General features: G+C 37.9%; 2 protein-coding genes and 1 pseudogene across 2 annotated transcripts in view; 1 reads left to right on the forward strand and 2 right to left on the reverse strand.

Annotated features, from left to right (window-relative positions):
- The window catches only part of ZSWIM5 (zinc finger SWIM-type containing 5), a 221,294-nt gene that overhangs the window by 136,592 nt on the left and 62,250 nt on the right, over positions 1 to 22,452 (reverse strand). The window lies entirely within an intron of this gene.
- On the reverse strand, positions 1,648 to 2,259 carry LOC131809816 (large ribosomal subunit protein eL15-like; annotated as a pseudogene).
- Positions 2,332 to 22,452, forward strand: part of LOC131809818 (large ribosomal subunit protein eL43-like) — a 54,945-nt gene continuing 34,824 nt past the window's right edge. The window contains exon 1 of the mRNA XM_059137241.1: positions 2,332 to 2,379. Within this exon, the coding sequence (XP_058993224.1) occupies positions 2,332 to 2,379 (48 nt within the window). The remainder of the gene's footprint in view (positions 2,380 to 22,452) is intronic.

A 22,452-nucleotide genomic window follows, 5' to 3' on the forward strand; every position in this document is an offset into this window, starting at 1 on the left:
TATACACACAAAATATATATGGTTTAGGATCTTTTTGAGTGGAAGGAAACTTAGGTCTCAAGAGGCTTTCAGTATACTGTTTTCTGAAAATCATTTAACTGAGCTTAAAAAATACTGAAAAATACTGGATTCAACCTATAAATGTGGTTCCAAGGTAACATTATTCTGCATACCATAATGATAAAAGATTAGGATGGTCTTCACATTTGCAAGAAAATCCAATTTTAAAAGCCTGTTCTTACCAAACTCCTAAAAAGAACAATTTGGGAGTAAAACGGGGCATTGCATCACCCCCCCAAAAGTTATAGTTTTTATTATACGTACCAACAAATCTACACGGCCAGTTTCTGCATTCTACTTTTACAGAATTTATTTTATATCTCCTGTACCAAAAGGCATTTTAAACACTGACATATATGACCCAGCAATTGCACTATTGGGTATTTACCCTAAAGATACAAATGTAGTGATCCAAAGGGACACATGCACCCGAATGTTTATAGCAGCAATGTCCACAATAGCCAAACTATGGAAAGAACCTAGATGTCCATCAACAGATGAATGGATCAAGAAGATGTGGTATATATACACAATGGAATACTATGCAGCCATCAAAAGAAATGAAATCTTGCCATTTGCAACAACATGGATGGAACTAGAGCGTATCATGCTTAGCGAAATAAGTCAAGCAGAGAAAGACAACTATCATATGATCTCCCTGATATGAGGAAGTGGTGATGCAACATGGAGGCTTAAGTGGGTAGAAGAATAAATGAAACAAGATGGGATTGGGAGGGAGACAAACCATAAGTGACTCTTAATCTCACAAAACAAACTGAGGGTTGCCGGGGGGAGGGGGTTGGGGAGAAGGGGGTGGGATTATGGACATTGGGGAGGGTATGTGATTTGGTGAGTGCTGTGAAGTGTGTAAACCTGGTGATTCACAGACCTGGGGATAAAAATATATGTATATAAAAAATATATGTTTATAAACACTGACATATAAACTCCTTAATAAGATAAAGCAAAGACAAAAGCATTTATCTTATTAGAAACAAGATACACTATCGCTTAGTATTTTTTTTTAAAGATTTTATTTATTTATTTGACAGACAGAGATCACAAGTAGGCAGAGAGAGTGAGGAAAGCAGGCTCCCTGCTGAGCAGAGAGCCCAATGTGGGGCTCAATCCCAGGACCCTGGGATCATGCCCCAGGCTGAAGGCAGAGGCTTTAACCCACTGAGCCACACAGGTACCCCTCAATTATAGTCTTTAAACATTATTTTACTTTAACTTTAATAATTTGACAATGCATTCATGGAACAATCTGCTGATAACTAATTTTTTATAAAGATTTTATTTATTTATTTGACAGACAGAGATCACAAGTAGGTAGAGAGGCAGGCAGAGAGAGAGAGGGAAGCAGGCTCCAAGCTGAGCAGAGAACCTGATGTGGGGCTCGGTCCCAGGACTCTGAGATCATGGCCTGAGCTGAAGGCAGAGGCCTAACCCACTGAGGCACCCAGGCGCCCCCTGCAAATAACTTTTAAGAGACAAATTTTAAGAGACAAATTAAAGAACAGTTTTAAGCAGCCATAACTATCCTAAATTGTTTATTAGGTAAGGATTTTACAAACATTACTTATATTAGTGGTAACGGTAGAGCTGGAAAGTATTGTGTCTTCTCTTATATCTCACAGTGAGAACCACCAGTAGTGTGGTGGAACTTGTGACCCTTTCCAAGGCCATGGCTCTTGCAGCCTACAGATGTCAGCCCTCATATCTCCCTGTGCTTGTGGACTGGTCTGGTGATCCACTGGGTGTCAGGATTTTTCTGATAGCTTTATGGAATGGAGCAATAAGGATAACCTCAAAGAATTTGTACATGCAATCTACACCAATGCAGTAAAAATTCAAGACTCTCATAGTCCCACAGTGGTGTCCAGCTCACTCCTCTACAACAGATGAAGGCTTGGGGCAAACTTCAGCTGGTTAACACCATGATGGACAGGATTGCCATAGGTAGCACCCTTAAAACTCAGCATTTGTGGTCATCATGTCGCACATGAATCCGACGTATGACATAACCTTGCTTGGCCTTGTAACCCAGTCTGCGTGCTCTATCAGGCTTGGTTGGGCAGGTGGGCCTGTGGAGCACAGAAAACTGGGGTACTATCAGCAGCACACCCTGAGAGGAAAGCAAATTACATCAGATGGCCTCTTCCTCCACTGCTCCTGGATGTACTTGTAAGTGTCCATCTTGGCTTACCTTTGAGCTGATGGCTGACAATGGATGGAAAGAAAAGAGTCTTTCTCCCAAGACTCTTAACTATGGAGAATAAACTGAGGGTTGCTGGAGGAGTGGTGGATGGGGAATGGGTAATGGGTATTAAGGAGGGCACTTGTAATGAACACTGGTGTTATATGTAAGTGATGAATCAACTGAGGTCTACTACTGAAAAACATTGCACTGTATTTAACCTAACTAGAATTTAAATAAAAACCTGGAATATAAAAAATAAAAATTAAGAAATTAAAAACAAAACTAGCATATTATATAACAGTTCTGTCTCAAATAGAGAGTCTTTTATAGAGAGCAAAAAAAAAAAAAAAAAAAATACCACATGATCCAGCACTTCTCAAAGGGTATCTGTATACTCATGTTCATAGCAGTATTATTCATGATAACTAAAATATGGAAATGATCCATGAGTCCATCAAGCAAAAAATCACCAAGCAAAACGTAGATATACATACAATGGGATATTAACCAGTCTTAAGAAGGAATTAAAGTCTGCGATATGCTACAAAATAGATGAAGCTTGAAGACATTGTGCTAAACAAAGTAAACCAGTGACAAAAAGACAAATACTGTATGATTTCACTAATAGGAATACTAAAAGTACTCAAAATCAGAGACAGAAAATAAAACTGTGGGGGGTTTCCTAGGTGGTTCAGTCAGTTAAGTTCTGCCTTCAGCTGAGATTGTGTTCTCAGAGTCCCAGGATTAAGATGCAAATTGGGAGATTAAGAGTCATTTATGGTTTGTCTCCCTCCCAAGCTCCCAACTCAGCAGAGTCCCCTTCCCCCCTTTCCCTCTGCTCCTCCCCATTCTCTCTCTCTCTCTCTCTGTCTCTCAAATAAATAAATAAAATCTTTAAAGAAAGAAAAAAGGGTGGCTCAGTCAATTAAGCAGCTGCCTTCAGCTTGGGCCATGATCCCAGAGTCCTGGAATTAAGACCCACGTTGGGCTCCCTGCTCAATGGAGAGCCTGCTTCTCTCTCTCCCTCTACCTGCCACTCTGCCTACTTGTGCTCTCTATCTATTAAATAAATAAATAAAATCTTAAAAATAAAAATAAAAAAAAAAGAAAAGAAAACTAGTGGCTAGGAGCTAGAAAGATGGGTGGAAATGGTGGACTTTGTTTATATTATAATTATATAATATATAAACTTTGTTTATGTTATAAATATATAATACATAATTATATTATAGGGTTTCAGTTTTACAAGTTGAAAAAATTTATGGACATGTATGGTAGTGGCAGTTATACAACATTATGGATGTATTTAATACCAATGAACTGTATACTTAAAAATAATTCCTTGGTAAATTTCATGTTATGTGTATTTTACCACAACAAAAATTTTTAAAATAAAAAAAGGAAGGAGAAATTAAGACAGTCATGGATAAAAAACAAACAAACAAAAAAACAAAAAAACAGAACTCACTGCTAGCAAATCTGTTAAGACTAGCAGAGGGAGTCCTTCGAACTAAAATGAAAGAACACTAGATATTAATTCAAATGAACCAAAGAAAAAGAGCAGTGATAAAGGTAAATATATAGATAAATACAAAAGGCAGTATAAATAGATTTTTGCTTATCTCCTGTATTGTTAAGATGGCAATACTACCTAAATTGATCTATATATTCATTGTAATACTTGTCAAAATCCTGGCTATCATTTTTGGAGAAACTAACAAGCTGATCCTAAAATTCATACAGAAATGCAAAGCACCCCAATAGCCAAAACAATCTTGAAAACTAACAAAATTAGAAAACTCACACTTCTCAAATTCAAAATTTACTATATAGCTATAGTAATCAAGACAGTATAATACTGACATGAAGACAGAATATATAAATATATAAAGGCATATATATAAATGGCACAGAATTGAGAACATAGAAATCAACTCTCTATATTTATGCTAAACTGATCTCCAACAAGGATGCCAAGACCATTCAATGTGGGGAAAAAAGCATCTTTTTCTACAAATGATACTGGGAATATGGGATAGTCACATGCAAAAGAAAAAAAAGTTATAAACTACATCCTCATGCCATACACAAAAATTAACTCAAAATGGACCATAGACTTAAATGCAAGAACTAAAACTATACCACTCTTAAAGGAAAACAAAAGAGTCTCTGTGACCTTGGGTTAGGCAATAATATTTTAGGTATAACACCAAGAGCAAAAACAATGAAAAAAAAAAAAAAGTAAATGGACTTCATCAAAATCAAAACCCTTTTGGCTTCAAAGGATACCACTGAGAAAGTGAAAAGACAAGGCTCAGAATGGAAGAATTTTTTGTAAATCATATATCTGATAGGAAAATGTACCAAGAATATGTAAAGAACTTTTACAGCTCAACAGTAAAAAGGTAAGAGCTGGGCAACTCAGTCGGTTAATGTCCTACTCTTGATTTTTGTCTCAGGTCATGATCTCAGACCCTGCTTGGGCTCTATGCTGGGTGTAGACTGCTTGAGATTCTATCTCTCCTCTTCCTTGGCCCTCCCCCTGCTTGTGCTTTCTCTCTCTCTCTAAAATAAGTAAAATCTTAAAAAAAAAAAAAAAAAAAAAGACAAGTCAATGTTAAAAATGAGCATAAGATTTGAATAGACATCAGATATTTGTGTATCTTTGGAGAAATAAGTACATGGGAAGATGCTGAACATCATTAGTCATTAGAAATCAAAATCACAGTCACTTGACACCCAGAAGGATGACTAATTTTTTTCTAGGATGACAAATACTAAAAGACAGACAATAATGAGTATCGACAAGGATGGGGAGAAACTGGAACTTCATACAATGCTGATGGAAATCTAAAATGCTGTAGTTGCTTCTAAATATAGGCAACTTCTGAAAATGTTAAGCACAGAATTACCATATTCACCCAGCAATTCTACTCCTAGGTATCCACCCAAGAGAAATGAAAACACATGTCCATAAGAAAACTTACATACAAGTGTTCACAGCATAATCATTCATAAAAGCCAAGAAATGGCTACAAGCTAAATGTCCATCAACTGATGAATGAATAAACAAATGTGATCTATTCATACAATGGAATATTATTTGACACAAAAAAGGAATAAAGTACTGCTATAATATGAATGAGCCTTAAAAACACTGTGCCAAGAAAAAGTCCATCACAGAAGACTACACAGACTGTATCACTCCGTAAACATCACATGTCTAGAAAAGAAAATGCACAGAGACAGAAATTAGATTAGTGGTTGCCAGTGGGGGAATACTGAGAGTAACAGCTAATAGGCACTGGGTTTCATTTTTGAGAGACGAAATTCTAAAATTAGTGATGACGGTTGTATACCTTTGTGAATACACTTAAACCCAATAAATTATACATTTTATTTATTTTTTAAAAGATTTTATTTATTTATTTGACAGACAGAGATCATAAGTAGGCAGAGAGGCAGGCAGTATACATTTTAAAAAGGTGAATTTGGAGCACCTGGGTGGCTCAGTAGGTTAAAGGCTCTGCCTTCAGCTCAGGTCATGATCCCAAGGTCCTGGGATCAAGCCCCACATTGGGCTCTCTGGTCAGCAGGGAGCCTGCCTCCCCCTCTCTCTCTCTGTCTGCCTCTCTGCCTACTTGTGATCTCTGTCTGTCAAATAAATAAACAAAATTTTTTAAAAAATAAAAGTAAAAAGGTGAATTTTATGGTATTTCAATTATATCTCAAAAAAGCTGTTACTTTAACTGAGAGAATCTTAACATGAGTCAGAGAAATAAAGAAATATTATATACAGAAAAATAAAGAGAAAAATGACAGCAGCTTTCTTGACAGAAACTATGCATGCCAGAAAAGGATGGAGAAACATCTTTAGAGTACTGAAATTGGGTGGGCCTGTCAACTTGGATTCCACACCCAAAAAAAATATATCTTTCACAAATAAGAGTGAGGAGCGCCTGGTGGCTCAGTTGGTTGAGCATCCAATTCTTAATTTTGGCTCAAGTCATGATCTCAGATTATGGGATTAAGTTCTGCATCAGGCTCCACACTGAGCATGGAGCCTGCTTGGGATTCTCTCTTTCTCCCTCTCCTTCTCCCCACTCATGCATTCTCTCTCTAAAGACTAAATGAAATCTTTAAAAATAAATAAAAGTGAAATACTTTCACACACCCTTAAAAATACTGAAAGAATTCAGCAGCAGCAAAAGTTTTAAATGAACTCCTTCAGGCAGAAGGAAAATTATAGCAGATGGAAATCTGCATTTACACACACACGAAAACAGAAGTGCACTGGAAACTGTAACAATGTAGATAAATTTATTTATTTATTTTTAGGGTGATAAGATAGTTTACATTTTTTTTTTATTTTTACCCGGTGCTCCATGCAATATGTGCCCTTCTTAATACCCACCACCAGGCTCACCTATCCCCCCAGCCCCTTCCCTTCCAAAACCCTCAGTTTGTTTCTCAGAGTCCACAGTCTCTCATGGTTCGTCTCCCCCTCCTATTTCCCCCAATCTCACTATTATTTCCTTCTCCTAATGCCCCCCATGTTATTTCTTAAGCTCCACAAGTAAGTAAAACCATATGATAATTGACTTTCTCCGCTTGACTTATTTCACTCAGCATAATCTCTTCCTTCATTTTTTATTTTAATCTCCTGAAAATAGGGGCACCTGGGTGGTTCAGTCAGTTAAGCATCTGCCTTTGGCTCAGGTCATGATCCCAGGGATCCCATGATCCCAGAAAATATAACTGACTACTCAAAGTAAAAACAATAGCAATATTACTTATACATATTCTATAAAATTTATATCACATATAAAAAGCAAGAAAACAATACTGCAAAGGCTGGTAGGGAAGAAATGGAAGTGTATTTCTTTTAAAGATTTAATTTATTTATTTGAGAGAGAGAGCAAGCATGGCGGGAGGGGGGGGCGGGATAGAGGGAGAGGAAGAAGCAGATTCCCTGCTAAGCAGAGAGCCTAAGGACATGGGTTTTGATTCCAGCACCCAGAGATTGACCTGAGCCAAAGGCATAAACTTAATAGACCAAAACACCCAGGCGCCCCAGAAATGGAAGTGTATTGTGGAAAGGTTATACAAGCAAAGTAGCATAATATCACTTGAAAGTAGATTGTGTTAAAATTAAAGATATGACCAGATGTTGGCAAACTATAATTTGCAGGCCAAATCTGGCCAACTCCTCATTTTCAAAAATAAAGTTTTATTGGAGGGACACCTGGGTAGCTCAGTTGGTTAAGTTGTCTGCCTTCAGCTCAGGTCATGATCCCAGGGTCCTGGGATCAAGTCCCTATTGGGCTTCTTGCTCAGACTGCCTGCTTCTCATTTGCCTGCTCTGCCTGCCGCTCCCCCTGCTTGTGCTCTCTCTCTCTCTGACAAACAAATAAATACAATCTTAAAAAATAAATAAATAAAGTTATGGGGTGCTTGGGTGGCTCAGTGGGTTAAGCCCCTTCCTTCAGCTCAGGTCATCATCTCAGGGTCCTGGGATCGAGCTCCTCATCAGGCTTTCTCTCAGCAGGAAGCCTGCTTCCCTCTCTCTCTCTCTCTGCCTGCCCCTCTGTCTACTTGTGATCTCTGTCAAATAAATAAATAAAATCTTTAAAATAAAGTTTTATTGGAACAAAGCCAGAGTCATTCATTTACATATTGTGTCTAGCTGCTTTTGTATGACAATGGCAGAGTCAAATAGTTATGAGAAAGATAGTATAGTGCAACAAATCTAAAATATTTACTATATGGGTCTTATGGAAAAAGTTTGCTGGTCTCTCATGTATACTATAAACCCTCAGACAGGCACACAAGAAATTATAGCTCATAAACCAAAAAAGGAGATAAAATGGAAACATAAAAGATATTTAATCCAAAAGAAGGCAGGAAAATAAGAAAAAGAGAACAAATAATAGATGGGACAAATAGTACTTGGTAGATTTGATCACAACTATATCAATAATCTTGAATAAGTGGTCTAAATATCCTACTAAATAGGCAAAGATTATCAGGTTGGATAAGAAAGTAAGACCCACTGCCCTATGACCCAGCAATTGCACTACTGGGTACTTACCCTAAAGATACAAACGTAGTGATCCAAAGGGACACGTGCACCCGAATGTTTATAGCAGCAATGTCCACAATAGCCAAACTATGGAAAGAACCTAGATGTCCATCAACAGATGAATGGATCAAGAAGATGTGGTATATATACACAATGGAATACTATGCAGCCATCAAAAGAAAAGAAATCTTGCCATTTGTGACAACATGGATGGAACTAGAGCGTATCATGCTTAGCGAAATAAGTCAAGCAGAGAAAGACAACTATCATATGATCTCCCTGATATGAGGAAGTGGTGATGCAACATGGGGGCTTAAGTGGGTAGAAAAAGAATCAATGAAACAAGATGGAATTGGGAGGGAGACAAACCATAAGTGACTCTTAATCTCACAAAACAAACTGAGGGTTGCTGGGGGGAGGGGGATTGGGAGAAGGAGGGTGGGGTTATAGACATTGGGGAGGGTATGTGCTTTGGTGAGTGCTGTGAAGTGTGTAAACCTGGTGATTCACAGACCTGTACCCCTGGGGATAAAAATATATGTTTATAAAAAATAAAAAATTTAAAAAAAAAAGAAAGTAAGACCCAACCATATGCTACCTTTAAGAAATCCACAAAAAATATAGACAGAAATAGGTTAAAACAAAATGATAGGGATTCTGGAGCTGTAAGCATAGTTCATTCTATCACTCCTATTGAATGCAACTACAAAACCTTGGACAGAATGCTAGGAGTAGTATTTGAGGACTCTGAAAAGTCCTTGTTAGCAGGTGGACAGGGGAAGACCCGAATTCCATCATATCTGGGTTTTCCCTCCCTCGAGGATCCTAAAGCCTGAATTTAATACATCAAAAAAATCCCGATGTGAAAAATGGGGTATACCTAGAGACAGCTCGAAGAGAAGCCCCTTTTCTGGCTCAGAGCAGGAACAGTAACTCCTAATACTCAAGAAGTGTGAAAATCCCTCATGTTTTCTTTCTTTCCTCCATTCTCTCATACCCAGACCCCCAGGCAATCCTACAGTGGCAGTACTGAAGGGAACAGCAGCAGTAAGTGGTAATAAGCAGTGGTGATAAGAATCATCAAAGCTGGGGCACCTTGGTGGCTCAGTCAAGTAATAGGTGTCTGCTTTCAGCTCAGATCTGCTTACAGATCCTGGGGTCCTGGGATAGAGCCCTGGGTTGGGCTCCCTGCTCAGTGGGAAGTCTGTTCCTCCTTCTCCCTCCGCCCCTCCCTCCAAACTTGTACACTCTCTCTCTCCCAAATAAATAAATAAAAACCTTTTAAAAGGAAAGAAAGTTAAAACCTATCAAACCTTAAGCACACACTTACAGACTATACATGGTGCCATTTGCAGTCTAGAGAAATGTAAGCAACTGTAAAGATATGGTATTACATCATAACTGCATAAAATTAACTATAGTGCATATGTGCTACTGTAATAATTTCATAGCCACCTCCTGTTGCTTTTGTGGTGAGCTCAGGTGTTGCAAGCACCTACTTAAAACAACATGTGACAGTTTCTCTAGTAAATTGCATGTATTGCAGTAAAAAGTGATTTCTTGTGGTTCTCAACATATTTTTCATTGTGTTTAGTGCAGTATCATAAAACTTGAGTTAACACTAGTGATGCTGGAAGTGCTACCAAGAAGCAGAGAAAAGTCATGACGTTTTAAGAAAAAGTTGAATTGCTTAATATGTACATAGACTGAGGCCAGCAGCTGCAATTATCTTTCACTTCAAGGTAAATGAATCCAGTGTAAGGACCATGGTAGAAAAAAGAAAAGGAAATTCATGAAGCTGTAGCTGCAGCTATACCAGCAGGGACGAAAACATTGCACTTCTTGCAAAATATCTTTTTATCTCCTACTGAAAATGCAGCTTTTATGTGAGTGCAGGACTGCTATAAGAAAGGCATACCTACTGTCTCTAACATGATTCCAGAAAAGTAAAGTCGTTATAGGACAACCTAAAGCAAAAGGAAAGTGAAGGATCTAAACCCGGAGAATTTATTGTCAGCAAAGGATGGTTTGATTTTAGAAAGAGGTTTTACCTAAAAAATGTCAAGATAACAGAAGCAGCAACAAGTTCCCAGACACCACTAAAATAATCACAAAGGAGAAAAGATATCTGCCTGAAAAGGTTTTTAATGCAGACAACATTCCTTTTCTGGGGGAAAAAAATGCCACAAAGGACATTTATAAGTTAGAAAGAGAAGCAAGCACCAGGATTTAAGGCAGGAAGAGATAGGCTAACTCCACAATTTTGCACAAATGCAGTTGGGTTTATGATCAGAACTGTCCTTACCTATAAAATCGCTAACCCCTAGGCCTTGAAGTTGGAAAAGATAAACACCAGCTGCCAGTCTTTTGGTTATTCAACAAGAAGGCTGGACAGGAAAACCCTTTTTCTGGACTGGCTGCATCAATATTTTATCCCTTAAGTCAAGAAGTCCCTTACTAGTAAGGGACTGCCCTTTTTTTTTTTTTTTTAAATTTTGACTTTTTTTTTTTTCATTATTTCCTTTATTTTTTTTTTATTAAATTTTTTTTTATTTTTTATAAACATATATTTTTATCCCCAGGGGTACAGGTCTGTGAATCACCAGGTTTACACACTTCACAGCACTCACCAAATCACATACCCTCCCCAATGTCATTAATCCCACCCCCTTCTCCCAAAACCCCTCCCCCCGGCAACCCTCAGTTTGTTTTGTGAGATTAAGAGTCACTTATGGTTTGTCTCCCTCCCAATCCCATCTTGTTTCATTTATTCTTCTTCTACCCACTTAAGCCTCCATGTTGCATCACCACTTCCTCATATCAGGGAGATCATATGATAGTTGTCTTTCTCTGCTTGACTTATTTCGCTAAGCATGATACGCTCTAGTTCCATCCATGTTGTTGCAAATGGCAAGATTTCATTTCTTTTGATGGCTGCATAGTATTCCATTGTGTATATATACCACATCTTCTTGATCCATTCATCTGTTGATGGACATCTAGGTTCTTTCCATAGTTTGGCTATTGTGGACATTGCTGCTATAAACATTCGGGTGCATGTGCCCCTTTGGATCACTACATTTGTATCTTTAGGGTAAATACCCAATGGTGCAATTGCTGGGTCATAGGGCAGTTCTATTTTCAACATTTTGAGGAACCTCCATGCTGTTTTCCAGAGTGGCTGCACCAGCTTGCATTCCCACCAACAGTGTAGGAGGTTTCCCCTTTCTCCGCATCCTCGCCAGCATCTGTCATTTCCTGACTTGTTTATTTTAGCCATTCTGACTGGTGTGAGGTGATATCTCATTGTGGTTTTGATTTGTATTTCCCTGATGCCGAGTGATATGGAGCACTTTTTCATGTGTCTGTTCGCCATCTGGATGTCTTCTTTGCAGAAATGTCTGTTCATGTCCTCTGCCCATTTCTTGATTGGATTATTTGTTCTTTGGGTGTTGAGTTTGCTAAGTTCTTTATAGATTCTGGACACTAGTCCTTTATCTGATATGTCGTTTGCAAATATCTTCTCCCATTCTGTCAGTTGTCTTTTGATTTTGTTAACTGTTTCCTTTGCTGTGCAAAAGCTTTTGATCTTGATGAAATCCCAGTAGTTCATTTTTGCCCTTGCTTCCCTTGCCTTTTGCGTTGTTCCTAGGAAGATGTTGCTGCGGCAGAGGTCGAAGAGGTTGCTGCCCGTGTTCTCCTCAAGGATTTTGATGGATTCCTTTCGTACATTGAGGTCCTTCATCCATTTTGAGTCTATTTTTGTGTGTGGTGTAAGGAAATGGTCCAATTTCATTTTTCTGCATGTGGCTGTCCAATTTTCCCAGCACCATTTATTGAAAAGGCTGTCTTTTTTCCATTGGACATTCTTTCCTGCTTTGTCGAAGATTAGTTGACCATAGATTTGAGGGTCTATTTCTGGGCTCTCTATTCTGTTCCATTGATCTATGTGTCTGTTTTTGTGCCAGTACCATGCTGTCTTGATGATGACAGCTTTGTAATAGAGCTTGAAGTCCGGAATTGTGATGCCACCAACGTTGGCTTTCTTTTTCAATATCCCTTTGGCTATTCGAGGTCTTTTCTGGTTCCATATAAATTTTAGAATTATTTGTTCCATTTCTTTGAAAAAGATGGATGGTACTTTGATAGGAATTGCATTAAATGTGTAGATTGCTTTAGGTAGCATAGACATTTTCACAATATTTATTCTTCCAATCCAGGAGCATGGAACATTTTTCCATTTCTTTGTGTCTTCCTCAATTTCTTTCATGAGTACTTTATAGTTTTCTGAGTATAGATTCTGTGTCTCTTTGGTTAGGTTTATTCCTAGGTATCTTATGGTTTTGGATGCAATTGTAAATGGGATTGACTCCTTAATATCTCTTTCTTCTGTCTTGCTGTTGGTGTAGAGAAATGCAACTGATTTCTGTGCATTGATTTTATATCCTGACACTTTACTGAATTCCTGTATAAGTTCTAGCAGTTTTGGAGTGGAGTCTTTTGGGTTTTCCACATATAGTATCATATCATCTGCGAAGAGTGATAATTTGACTTCTTCTTTGCCGATTTGGATGCCTTTAATTTCCTTTTGTTGTCTGATTGCTGAGGCTAGGACCTCTAGTACGATGTTGAATAGCAGTGGTGATAATGGACATCCCTGCCGTGTTCCTGACCTTAGCGGAAAAGCTTTCAGTTTTTCTCCATTGAGAATGATATTTGCGGTGGGTTTTTCATAGATGGCTTTGATGATATTGAGGTATGTGCCCTCTATCCCTACACTTTGAAGAGTTTTGATCAGGAAGGGATGTTGTACTTTGTCAAATGCTTTTTCAGCATCTATTGAGAGTATCATATGGTTCTTGTTCTTTCTTTTATTGATGTGTTGTATCACATTGACTGATTTGCGGATGTTGAACCAACCTTGCAGCCCTGGAATAAATCCCACTTGCTACCTAAAGCAATCTACACATTTAATGCAATTCCTATCAAAGTACCATCCATCTTTTTCAAAGAAATGGAACAAATAATGCTAAAATTTATATGGAACCAGAAAAGACCTCGAATAGCCAAAGGGATACTGAAAAAGAAAGCCAACGTTGGTGGCATCACAATTCCGGTCTTCAGGCTCTATTACAAAGCTGTCATCATCAAGACAGCATGGTACTGGCACAAAAACAGACCCATAGATCAATGGAACAGAATAGAGAGCCCAGAAATAGACCCTCAAATCTATGGTCAACTAATCTTCGACAAAGCAGGAAAGAATGTCCAATGGAAAAAAGACAGCCTTTTCAATAAATGGTGCTGGGAAAATTGGACAGCCACATGCAGAAAATGAAACTGGACCATTTCCTTACACCACACACAAAAATAGACTCAAAATGGATGAAGGACCTCAATGTACGAAAGGAATCCATCAAAATCCTTGAGGAGAACACGGGCAGCAACCTCTTCGACCTCTGCCGCAGCAACATCTTCCTAGGAACAACGCAAAAGGCAAGGGAAGCAAGGGCAAAAATGAACTACTGGGATTTCATCAAGATCAAAAGCTTTTGCACAGCAAAGGAAACAGTTAACAAAATCAAAAGACAACTGACAGAATGGGAGAAGATATTTGCAAACGACATATCAGATAAAGGACTAGTGTCCAGAATCTATAAAGAACTTAGCAAACTCAACACCCAAAGAACAAATAATCCAATCAAGAAATGGGCAGAGGACATGAACAGACATTTCTGCAAAGAAGACATCCAGATGGCGAACAGACACATGAAAAAGTGCTCCATATCACTCGGCATCAGGGAAATACAAATCAAAACCACAATGAGATATCACCTCACACCAGTCAGAATGGCTAAAATAAACAAGTCAGGAAATGACAGATGCTGGCGAGGATGCGGAGAAAGGGGAAACCTCCTACACTGTTGGTGGGAATGCAAGCTGGTGCAGCCACTCTGGAAAACAGCATGGAGGTTCCTCAAAATGTTGAAAATAGAACTGCCCTATGACCCAGCAATTGCACCATTGGGTATTTACCCTAAAGATACAAATGTAGTGATCCAAAGGGGCACATGCACCCGAATGTTTATAGCAGCAATGTCCACAATAGCCAAACTATGGAAAGAACCTAGATGTCCATCAACAGATGAATGGATCAAGAAGATGTGGTATATATACACAATGGAATACTATGCAGCCATCAAAAGAAATGAAATCTTGCCATTTGCAACAACATGGATGGAACTAGAGCGTATCATGCTTAGCGAAATAAGTCAAGCAGAGAAAGACAACTATCATATGATCTCCCTGATATGAGGAAGTGGTGATGCAACATGGAGGCTTAAGTGGGTAGAAGAAGAATAAATGAAACAAGATGGGATTGGGAGGGAGACAAACCATAAGTGACTCTTAATCTCACAAAACAAACTGAGGGTTGCCGGGGGGAGGGGGTTTGGGAGAAGGGGGTGGGATTAATGACATTGGGGAGGGTATGTGATTTGGTGAGTGCTGTGAAGTGTGTAAACCTGGTGATTCACAGACCTGTACCCCTGGGGATAAAAATATATGTTTATAAAAAATAAAAAATTAAAAAAAAAATTCTTCTGGGGGCACCTGGGTGGATCAGTCAGTTAAGCAGCTGCCTAGATTTCAGCTCAGGTGATGATCTCACAATTCTGAGAACAAGCCCCAACACGGGCCCTGTGCTGAGCATGGAGACTGCCTAAGATTCTCCCTCTCTCTCCCTCTGCCCTCTATTCCTCACACCCACCCAAAAAATAAATAAATAAAATTCTTCTGAAAAATGAATCTCCCAAGAACAGATGGTTTCACAGGCAAAATCTTCCAAACATTTAAAGAAAAAAATAATGCCAGTTTTTTTAGGGCTCTTCCAGAAAAGAGAAGTAGAAGAAACAATTCCAAGTTCTTGTTATGAGGCCAGCACTCCCCTGGTACTAAAACAAGACAAAAACAGATAAACAAAATAAGGAAAGAGAAGGAAAAGAAGGAGAGAAGAAAACAAGAGGCTAATATTCCTCATGATCACAAACACAAGAATTCTCATCAAAGTGTCTGCATACTGAATCCAGAATAACACACGACGACAAAGTTGGCTTTGTCCTACAAATGTGAAGCTGGCTCAATATTTGAAAATCAATCTATGTAATCTACCATATTAATGATCTATATATTAAAATATGATCCTATGAACAGATACAGAAAAAACATCTTGACAAAACATTAACATCCATTTGTGATTTTAAAAAATAAGTTAAAAAGAAACTCTTAGGACTCAAGAGTTTGAGTGGCTCAGCTGGTTAAGAGTCTGCCTTTAGGAGCGCCTGGGTGGCTCAGTTGTTAAGCATCTGCCTTCAGCTAGGGTCATGATCCCAGGGTCCTGGGATGGAGCCCCGCATGTCATCGGGCTCCATGTTTGGCAGGAACCCTGCTTCTCCCTTTCCCACTCCCTCTGCTTGTATTCCCTCTCTTGCTCTCTCTCTCTCTCTCTCTCTCTCTCTGTCAAATAGATAAATAAAAATTTTTTTAAAAAAAAGAAAAGAAAAGAAGAAGAAGTCTGCCTTCAGCTCAGGTCATGATCCCCAGGTCCTGAAATTGAATCCCACTCAGGCTCCTTGCTCAGTGAGTAGCCTGCTTCTCTCTCTGCCTGCCACTGCCTCTGCTTGTGCTCTCTCTCTGACAAATAAATAAAATCTTTTTTAAAAATGGGAAAGAAAAGTTACAAAAAATACTCTTAGCAAACTAGGAATAGAAGGAAATTTCCTCAACCTGATAAAAGGTATTATCTACAGAAACTCTCCAGCCAATATCATCCTAGCTGATCAAGGATTCAATGTCTTCCCTAAGACCCAGAATAAAGCAAGTATACACTTTCACCACTGCTACTCAGTATCACCCTGGAAATCTTAGCTGGTGCCACAATGGCAAGAAAAAGTAATATAAGGCCTACATATTGAAAAGGAGGAAATACAATTATCACTTCTCAAAGATTACACGACTGTCTATATAGAAAGTCCCAAGGAATATACAAAAATCTCCTAGAACTAATAACTGCATATAGCAAGGAGTTGGTTACAGGTGAACATACATAATTAAATATTTCCTTATACTAGCAATGTATAAATGGAAACTGAAATTTTTAAAAATAACCAATTATAAAAACTTCAAAAAAGGTAAAATATATAAATATGAGTCTAACAAAACATATACAGGATCTATATGCTGGAAATTACAAAAGAGTGATGAAGAAATTCAAAAAGACCTAAATAGACATACCTATTCTATTCATAGACAGAAGACTCAACATAGAAAAGACTTCAATTTTCCCAAAATTGATATATAGGTTTAATATAATACCAGTCAAATTCAGCAGAATTTTTTTTTAATTTAGACAATCCAATTCTAAAAGGAACCAGAAAAGCCAAAATAATTCTGAAAGATAATAAAGTTAGAAAAATCAAACTAACTGATTTGAAGACTTACTATAAATAGAGTGCCTGGGTGGCTCAGTCAGTTAAGTGTCTGCTTCAGCTCAGGTCCTTATCCCAGAGTCTTGGGACTAAGTTCCACATCAGGTTCCTTGCTCAGTGGGGAATCTGCTTCTCCCTCTCCCTTTGCCCCTCCCCTCTGCTCATGCGTGCGCATGCTCTCTCTCTCCCCCTCTCTAATAGATAAAACCTTAAAAAAAAAAAAAAAGACTTCCTATAAATACAGTAATCAAGACAGCAAGGTAATGGGATAAACCTATAAATCAATGAAACAGAACAGAGAATCTGGAAATAGATCCACGCAAATACAGTCAATTGAATTTTGACAAATATGCGAAAGGAATTCAATGAAATAAGAATAGTATTTTCGGGGCATCTGGGTGGCTCAGTGGGTCAAAGCCTCTGCCTTCAGCTCAGGTCATGATCCCAGGGTCCTGGAATCGAGCCCCACATTGGGCTCTCTGCTCAGCAGGGACCCTGCTTCCCTCTCTCTCTCTGCCTGCCTCTCAGCCTACTTGTGATCTCTGTCTGCCAAATAAATAAATAAAATCTTAAAAAAAAAAAAAAGAATAGTATTTTCAACATACAGGGTTAGATACTGAACATCTATATGAAAGAAAAAAAAAGAATATTGACCTAAACTTCACTTTTTGTACAAAAAATAATTCAAAATGGATTATAGACTAAATGTAAAATGTGGAAGTATAAAATTTTTAGAATGAAACATTAAAAATCTTTGTGACCTGGAGTTACACAGAGAGTTTTTAGATATGTCACCAAAAGCACAATACATAAAAAGAAACCAATAAGTTGGATTTCATTAATGTTAAAAAAAAATCTCTGTTGTGGGGGCCTGGGTGGCTCAATGGGTTAAAGCCTCTGCCTTCGGCTCAGGTCAGGATCCCAGGGTCCTGGGATGGAGCCCTGCATCGGGTTCTCTGCTCAGCAGGGAGCCTGCTTCCCTTCCTCTCTCTCTGCCTAATTGTGATCTCTGTCTGTCAAATAAATAAAAATCTTTAAAAAAAAAAATCTTTGGTCTACCAAAGATGTCACTAAAAAGATGCAAAAACAAGACACAGAGAGGGAGAAAATATTTGCAAAACACATATCCAACAAAGGACCTACATGCAGAATACATAATGAACTCTCAAAACCACAATGAAAAAACAACTCAATTCAAAAATAGGCAAAAGATTTGGATACCTCTCTAAGAAAATATGCAAATAGCAAGTAACCACAAGTAAAGATGCTGACTTTATTAGCCCTTAGGGAAATATAAATTAAAACTATGATGAGATATTACCACATACTAATGAGAATGGATAAAATTTAAAAATATTAACAATACTAAGTGCTGGTGAGGATATATAACAAGTGGGACTTTCATGTGTTGATGGTGGGAATGCCAAATGGTACAGGCACTCTGGAAAAGTATTTTGCAGTTTCTTACAAAGCTAAATATATACTTAATGTATTACTGAGCAGTCCTCCTCCTGGGATTTCTCCCTAGGGAAATGAAAACCTGGTTATCAACATATATAACAGTTCTGCTCATAATTGCCAAAAACAACGCAAACTGGAAACAACCTAAATGTCCTTTAACAGGCAAATGGATAAACAAATTGTGGTACATCCACACAAACGATACTAGTCAGCAATAAGAAGAAACAAACAATAGATACATGTAACATTTCAGAGAAAATACATTATGTTGAATAAAAGAAGCCAGTCTAGAAAGGTTACACACCGCATAATGTTCTCAAAAAGACAAAATTATAATGATGGAGAACAGTAGTTCCAGGTGACTTCTAAGTTGTGATTATACAAGGGATAACATGAAGGATGCTTTGGAGGTGATGGAATTGTTCTATATCTTGATTTTGGTACCAGTTACACAAATCTATTTACATGTTAAAATTCACAGAACTGTGCATCAAAAGAAAAACAGCCACCTTTTTTACTGTGATATTTTCTAAAAAAAAGTTTTAAGTTAAGGGGAAAAAGAGAAGAGTAAAGTAAAGTCAGTAAAAGTTAAGAGGAAAAGAGAAGAGTAAAGTAAGTGAAAGAGACTAAGAAGTAGGTGCCAGTGAGGTAAGAAAAAAAGTAAAAGAACATCATATCCTGGAAACCTTGTGAAGCAAATAAATCAAGGATGAGGGAGTGATCAAACACTACTACTGATAGCAGTTATCAGTACCACTGACAGTGCAATTAGACAAGGACTAAGAAATGCCAATTAGCAATGTGGAGGTCATTGGTGACTTCAATGAGGACAGATCAGGAATAGTATAGTTAACACTGGCGGAAATGGGTTTAAGAGAAAATAGGAGGAGAGAAACTAGGAATTAACAAGTAGAGAAAGCTCTTAAAGCTTTGCTATAGATAATAAAGAAATAGAACAATAGCTGACAGAAGTTAACAGAGTTTAAAAAAGATATTTTTAAGAGGCAAGAAATAAAAGTATGTTTATCCGATAATGTGAACATCCAACAAAGAATGAAGTCGATGATGCAGTCCAAATTATTCTGCATACCGCTTTTCTTATTTTAGTTAACATATAATGTATTATTCACCCCAGGGGTACAGGTTTGTGAATCATCAGGCTTACACATTTCACAGCACTCACCATAGCACAATCCCTCTCCAATGTCCATAACCTAGCCACCCTATCTCTACCCTTCAACCCTCAGCAGCCCTCAGTCTGTTTCACGAGATAACGAGTCTCTTATGGTTTGTCTCCCTCCCAATCCCATCTTGTTTCATTTTTTCCTTCCCTATCCCCCACAACCCTCCCACCCTGCCTCTCAAATTCCTCCTATCAGAGAAATCATGATAATTGTCTTTCTCTGATTGACTTATTTCGCTCAGCATAATACCCTCTAGTTCCATCCAAGTCACTGAAAATGGCAATATTTCATTTCTCTTGATGGCTGCATGGTAGTCCATTGGCATACAGTTTTTCTAATAAGCACTTACACTATTAATTTTGTACACACACCCACATACCATATGGTAACCAAAAAGTCTGGAAACACAGGCAAATATACCTGTCATCAAGGACTTCTTCAATTTTTTTTTTAAGATTTTATTAATTTATTTGACAGAGAGAGAGAAATCACAAGTAGGCAGAGAGGCGGGGTGGGGGTGGGGGTGGAGCAGGCTTCCTGCTGAGCAGAGAGCTCAATGTGGGGATCGATCCCAGGACCTTGAGATCATGACCTGAGCCGAAGGCAGAAGCTTTAACCCACTGAGCCACCCAAGCGCCCCAAGGACTTCTTCGATTTTAAATATACCTAAAAATATCTATTTCCAGACTTCATGGGCATTACATACTCTTACATACTCATACTTACATACTCATACTGACTATAAGCTCCCTAAGGACAGCTATTATGTCTTACTTATCTCCGTAGTCCTTGTAGCTAGGGGAGTATATGGAACAGTCAGAATTCAATTAAAAATATTTGCTAAATGGATAAAGTATGTAGTCAGTCAGTCAGACTAAAAAAAAAAAAAAAGGGAATTAGCTCTACTGGCCAGCCCTATTATAAATCAACTTACTTTCCCTTGAATATCTGATATAGCCCAAATTAATTCCCTGATTTCTCTGCCCACTCCTGACCCATAATATGATCATCTTTGGTCTTACACCACCCAATTTCTGGTATTAACGATCAACCTTGCTGAACTGTTTGTTCTGAGTTTCCACTGCTGTAATATAGAGTCCTTGGGCATAAATGAAAAGTTTTGGATAAGATGATGTCTTTTTTTAATTAATAAAGGTTTTATTACCTTTAATTTAAAAAGATGAACATTACCAACTTCAGAAAGAGTTAAATATACCTAAAACCCTAAATTCTGTGAGAAATCCTAATTTAAAACGTGGCCAGGGGCGCCTGGATGTCTCAGTGGGTTAAAGCCTCTGCCTTGGGCTCAGGTCATGATCTCAGGGTCTGGGATCAAGTCCTCCATCAGGCTTTCTGCTCAGCAGGGAGCCTGCTTCCCTTCCTCTCTCTCTGCCTGCCTCTCTGCCTACTTGAGACCTCTGTCTGTCAAATAAATAAATAAAATCTTTTAAAAAATAAAAATTAAAAAAATGGCTAAACTTTTTATGTAAATACCGGCCAGTTTAGATGAAATGTCATATTGAAGAAATAATCTTCCTATATAAAGCCCACTCCAATTACTACAAAGAAAAGAGGATTAAAAAAAAAAAAAAAAAAAAAAATATATATATATATATATATATATATATATATATAGCAACTTGCCAGCTTCACTACTAAATGTACAATTACCATCATAGGAAAGGTCTCTGCTTTGCAGAACTCTATGTGCATTCAAAATAGTTCCAAGAAAGGCCTCTAATCTGTTCCATTGTTAGTCAAGTGGTTTATACATGCAGAAAAAGAGAAAGGAAAATCAGTTAGATGTATATAATACGGAAAGAAAAAAATGGGGACAGAAAAAAATCACCTTAACAACTCTTACTTTTCTCCTTTCCAAAAATCCCTTCTTATTATTACCCTTTTCTCATTCCTCCCTCCCTAAAGGGAGGGGGGGGGGGGACCAGGACCCTTGCCAAACCCCACAAAAACCCTTAGGCCTCTCTCAGGCATGCAAATGTAATTTTCTACCCAGACAACACACTCCCTTTTTAATGAACTCCAAAAACAATCTGTGAATGCCCACAGAAGAGAAAAGAGGAAAATTGCAATGAAAGAAAATACAAACAGAGAGATGTGGGGGAGGGTCAAGATGGATATGGCAAGTCCAGAGTTTAAATAGACATAAAAGATAATGAAGGTGAAGGGACTGTAATCAAACAAAATGGTCTGCAGGCTGTCATTTCATACAAATTAGAGTCAGAGAAATATATGAATATTCACTTGAATAAAAAATCATTCATTATAGGAGTAGTCATTCAAGTAAAAAGATCTCTGTCAAGGCCTAATGTGATGTCACTCTTTGTTCCATTTTATAATTTAAAAACAAAAACCAAAAAAAATGGTATATAAATAAAAAAGAGAAAAAATAATTTTACATATGCACCCACCTCTGAAACAGTCAAGAGCAGGAGCAAGTTTCTTCATGATATGACCAAATAGTATGTCAAAATTAGATATTCAAAGAATGTTAATAAATGACAAGAGACACTTCAGTCAGTCACATGATTCAGGATCCCTCCAGATGCACATTATGATTCAGCTTTGAACAGTAAACAGAGTAGGCCACAGGGTAGGGTGGGAAGACTTGAAGAAAAACACAATGCAGGAAAGGTCGTCAAAATGAAAACTGTCTTCTTGCCTTGCAATTTGAAGAGAAGTTTTATTGAAAAAAAAAAAAAAAAACAGCTTTAAACCAATTTGGCTGAAATAATTACAACATTTTACAATCCAACCTCTTAATGATGAATAGAATTCTTCTCCCTGCTTAAGGATCAAATTGGTTGGGCTCTACACTTGTCTGGCACCATGCTGTGGGCTATTTCCTTTAATATATAACCAATCAAAGATGTATTCAGCCTTTTGTGAGATCCAAAGCTTTGGTAACTGCATATTCTAGAGCATATGAAGTTTCTCTAAAAGAAGCAGACAAAGCTA

Source organism: Mustela lutreola, chromosome 10, assembly GCF_030435805.1.
Source record: "Mustela lutreola isolate mMusLut2 chromosome 10, mMusLut2.pri, whole genome shotgun sequence".
Classification (NCBI taxonomy): Eukaryota; Metazoa; Chordata; class Mammalia; order Carnivora; family Mustelidae; genus Mustela; species Mustela lutreola.